The 4454-nt window shown below is 46.0% G+C and overlaps 1 protein-coding gene across 1 annotated transcript in view; it reads left to right on the top strand.

The window, feature by feature from the left end:
- LOC112107187 overlaps nt 1-3842 on the top strand; it is a 20138-nt gene extending 16296 nt beyond the window's left edge. The window contains exons 9-10 of the mRNA XM_024200798.2: nt 1839-2088; nt 2441-3842. Coding sequence (XP_024056566.2) covers nt 1839-2088; nt 2441-2665 — 475 coding nt within the window. The 3' untranslated portion in view covers nt 2666-3842. The remainder of the gene's footprint in view (nt 1-1838; nt 2089-2440) is intronic.
- Nucleotides 3843-4454: the final 612 nt, after the last annotated feature.

Genomic DNA, 4454 nt, shown 5'->3' with positions numbered 1-4454 from the left:
TTGTTTCCCGGGCCCAGAATCGCCGTTCAACAAAATCCACATGCCCCATTGCCACCGTGATGTCCTGGGCGCTGGGGCTCGTGGTTTCTGACAGCTCTGTGCCACTCTCCGACTTCAGGCTCTCACGGCGGTGCCGTAGCCTCCTCGCCCGATTTCTCTGCATCTGCCTCAGGGAAAGGTGTATGATAAGCTGCGAGGTGTTGAGAACGGCCACAAGTGCAGCGATGGTCGCAGCGTGATCCATGCTCGCAGTGCTGTGGCGTCCGCGCTGTCACTGACCAGAAAAGTGCGCGAACTGATTTCCCGCCGGCGCTTTCATGGAGGGAGGGAGGGCGTTAGTGACGGACGGATGACGACAAATTTTTTTTACCCAGAAGGCATTGGCGGCTCGACCCAGAATTCCGATGGGCAGCGGGGACTGCGGGAACTGTGGGATAGCTGCCCACAGTGCACCGCTTCCAATATCGACGCTCGCCCCGTTAGTGTGGACTCACAAAGTCGAATTACTGTCCTTAGTGTGTCCTTAGTGTGGACACACACGTTCGACTTTGCAATATCGATTCCACATATTCGATTTAAGTAAAATCGAATTACCCTCGTAGTGTAGACATACCCTTAGTATGAAAACATTCTTACTGGTATATTTTGTTATGAGGCAGAGGAGTCAAAATTATGCCTCGCTGAGGAATCTGCATTGGTAACTTGCCTGTGAGGGCAACACCTAATTGCATGCAATAGAGTGGGATCACAGTTGTCCTCATCTTTGGGCTTGCCTACACGAGGAGTTATTCCTAATTAACTCCCTGTGTGGATGCTCTCATTCTGGAATAAGAGTGCCTTCTTCTAAGGCTAGGTCTACACTACAGCGGGGTTCCGACCTAAGATACGCAACTTCAGCTACGTGAATACCGTAGCTGAAGTTGCGTATTTTAGGTCGGCTTACCTGGTGGTGAGGACGGGGGAAAGCCGACCGCTGCCGCGCTGCCGCCGACTCCGCTGCCGCCTCTTGTCGAGGTGGATTTCCGGAGTCGACGGCAGAGCGATCAGGGATCGATTTTACCGCGTCCTCACGAGACGCGGTAAGTCGATCCCCGATAAACCGATTGCTACCCGCCGGATCGGCGGGTAGTGAAGACGTAGCCTAAATTAGCGTAATCCACTTTGGAAGTGGATTATGCTAATTCAGAAGAAGGCACTCTTATTCTGGAATAACAGCATCTACACAGGGAGTTAATCAGGAATAGATATTCCACTTTGAATTCACACCCTACCTTAATTCAAATTGACTTTCCTGTGTAGACAAGCCCCATCTTGATCTGATCTCATCATATGCTGGTGAAGAAAGAATAGTGTATGCTGGGACCTGCAGAGTCAGGCTGCATCTCTAGTAAAGATTAAGGTGGTCTTGGGCTAGATTGTAGACTGTAAATGTGGGCTGCATTTGGCAACAAATTGCAGTTTAGCCACCCCTGTTCTAACAGTACATAGCAAAACTGGGCACAATAAAACAAGAAGTAAAGAAATACATGGTGGCTTGAAAATGCAAGATGAACAGAGGGATGCAGAATCTAATAGCTAGCGATGGTTGCAAACTTTAGACAACAAAATTTCACATCTTTTTACTATTTTCCCACCATCTGTAGTAATTATTTGAGCAGGAATTTGGTCAGGAGACTGGGGTTAATCTCCTTAACATTGCAAAAAGTGGTATTGTATCTTCAGTGTCCAAAAATTGTCTGGACTTCTGGTTTACATCCTATTTATTGACACTTCTACGGATGACCCTTTGTTTCTCTTGGTTTCTGACAAGCTTTCTGGAAATTCTGTTTTGGAAACAGACAGAGGTCTCTTCAGAGGACACTGCAAAGCTTGGAGAAGCAGCTGGAGTACAATAACATGGCCTGCCAGCACATGGCAAAGCTCCAGACTGCCAGGGCAGAGAGGAGCAGAAAGGAGTCCTCCTTGCAGGAAGAGGAGAAGAGAAAGGAGAGTCAAAGGCTGCAGTTCTTAAAGGCACAGCACTTGCAGAGAGAGGAGTTGCAGGCAGAATACAAACAGAGGAACTATGACCAAGACAAAAAGAGGCAGGTAATGGTTATTTCACTAATGCTTTTCTTGGACTCTTCCTTCCCCTGCACTGGCACCAACACACTGTCTAAAATAGTGATATTATTTGGAGATACAAATATGAAATGTGCATTTAACATGTGCAAACTGATGAAAGGAGAGACCGAGATCTCCATATCTCTGACTATTTCAAAATGCTGCATGCCAGCCTTCTGCAGCAGGAGTCCATGTAGAGAACTGTTTAGAAGGTGCTGGCTGTGGCAAATTCACAACTACCCCATTCCCAGCTTCTACCAGAAACAGGCACTGGATGAGACTGAGACTGAGAGCTGGTTGTAGGACTTCAAACATCCCTTCACTTCCTTTGCTGTAGGATATGCTGAGGAGCAGAATGCAATCCCAGCAGGAGACTTTAGAACGAGAAATCCAGGAGCAGGAAACCCAGCAGAGGAAGCGTGAAGATGCCAAATGGAGAGCATTCCAAAATCGGGATCATTTCCAACAGAAGCTGGAAAAGGAGTGCCAAAAACATTATCACCTCCAGCAGTACCTCAGAGAGCAGAAACTTTTGATGCTCCGGGCCTCGCTGCTGTTATAAAAAGACTGTCTTCTACGTATGAGTCCGTGTGCTGGGGCCTAGGAAATGGTGTTATTGAAACAAGCAGAATTATTATTATTAGAGCTATTTGATATCTCCCCTTCATCACAGCTAGAGGGCCTTTTCAGGTATCTGTCGCTTACAGGCCTTTCTTTTTGGACAGTCTAACCCAACTATTCAATGTGAAGACACCCAGCCAGCTGTCTAGCTTCCTTGTGCCTTATGTGCTACATGTGTAGTAGTCTAGCAGATGGATGCAGCCCAGGTCAGGGCTATGGATGATAATGCACAGCAAATGAGAGAGGAATTTGCAGTGTGATTTGCCAGCACAAAAAAACAGCGCAATGTTGAGCTTCAGACACAGGCATCCCAGGGAGCAGGAAGGTGAGAGACCCTGCCTGTGGGACTCCAATGAGAGCACCCCTGCAATATTGCATTCAGTTCACAGCCCCTCAGTGAAAGGAAGATGGCGATGAACTGGAGGGAGTGAAGTACCATAATGATTAGAGTCAAAATAAAAATACTGTATAGCTTGGCCAAGAGAGAGGAACATCAGGCTGTAAACACCAAGGAAGGAGAATAATTATTTAGGCTTCTACAAGAGGTATACATAGGAGTAGGGACATAAAAATAAGAAACATTTGAATGTCAGGAAAAGCTTCCTGAAAGCCCAGTGTGTTAAGCTGTGGATTAAACTTTCCCATAGGAATTGTGGAAGCCCCATCCCTGTAGCCATTTTAAACTAGCCTGGGCATAGCCAAAGGAAGTCTAGTGTTGTGAACAATTCAGCACTGGCAGGGGGGTGAACCATGTGACTAGGTGTGATGTTCTGTACCTCAAAGTAGCACCCTGGAGCCCCCATATTCTCTACTATGAGATGATTAGGATGTGTTTCATACCGAGGATGCCTTGGGAGGTATCATTTTAAAAGTCTTAATCTGTTGAACATTAATCTCCTGTTGGATTGTGTGTGCTATCATTATATGTGAAGTTATGAAGTATTGCTATATGTTGTGAGGTTGAGCACACACACAACTAGCCTTTCAGTTACAACAAAGGAGACGCCATCAATAGCCAGGCAGCAATAATAGCTCATCAACACACAATTCACTGTCCCAGAGACTTCTCGGAGAAGGCACGTACAGCACGTAACCCACATCACAGCAAAGATCTTTCCAGCAAGCTGGAAGAAAGCATAAAAGAGAGGCAGTGACATCATCATCATCACTTGGCCTTTCTTCCCTCCCCCTCCCCAACTCAACACCTGGAAGAACGTCTGGCGGACAAAGACTTTGAACTGGGGAAGTTTGGTCCCAGGTTGGAAGGTAATCCCAGCCTCTCTAATGAGGAACTGCAACCTGCTTGGACCATCTGTCAGGGTGAGAAAAGCTGTTTGTTTCAACTCTTGCTTAGACTAAAAGTTTAGGATTTTGAATGCGTTTGCTTTTTATTTTCTCTGACCTTTATGCCTATCACTTATAATCACTTAAAATCTATCTTTCTGTAGTTAATAAATCTGTTTTACATTTTACCTAAAACTGTGTGTTTTGGTGGACGTGCTGGGGAAATCGCAGCTCAGATTACCAAGGCTGGTACATCTTCACTTTCCTATGAAGAAGAGGCAAACTAAATAATGAACTTACACTGGTCAGGCTTCTGACCAGTGCAAAATGGTACAATTCTGGGGAACTAGGGGGACTGGCTTCAGCCTCTCTAGTGATGGTTCATGAGTGGCTGGGAGCTCATTCATAAAATAAACCTTTAGACAGTTTATTACAGAATTGGTTAC

The sequence above is a fragment of the Terrapene carolina genome, unplaced genomic scaffold (genome assembly GCF_002925995.2).
Source record: "Terrapene carolina triunguis isolate 2854851 unplaced genomic scaffold, T_m_triunguis-2.0 Scaffold247, whole genome shotgun sequence".
Classification (NCBI taxonomy): Eukaryota; Metazoa; Chordata; order Testudines; family Emydidae; genus Terrapene; species Terrapene triunguis.
The sequence above is the reverse complement of the archived record's forward strand: the minus strand, read 5'-3'. Positions and strand labels throughout refer to the sequence as shown.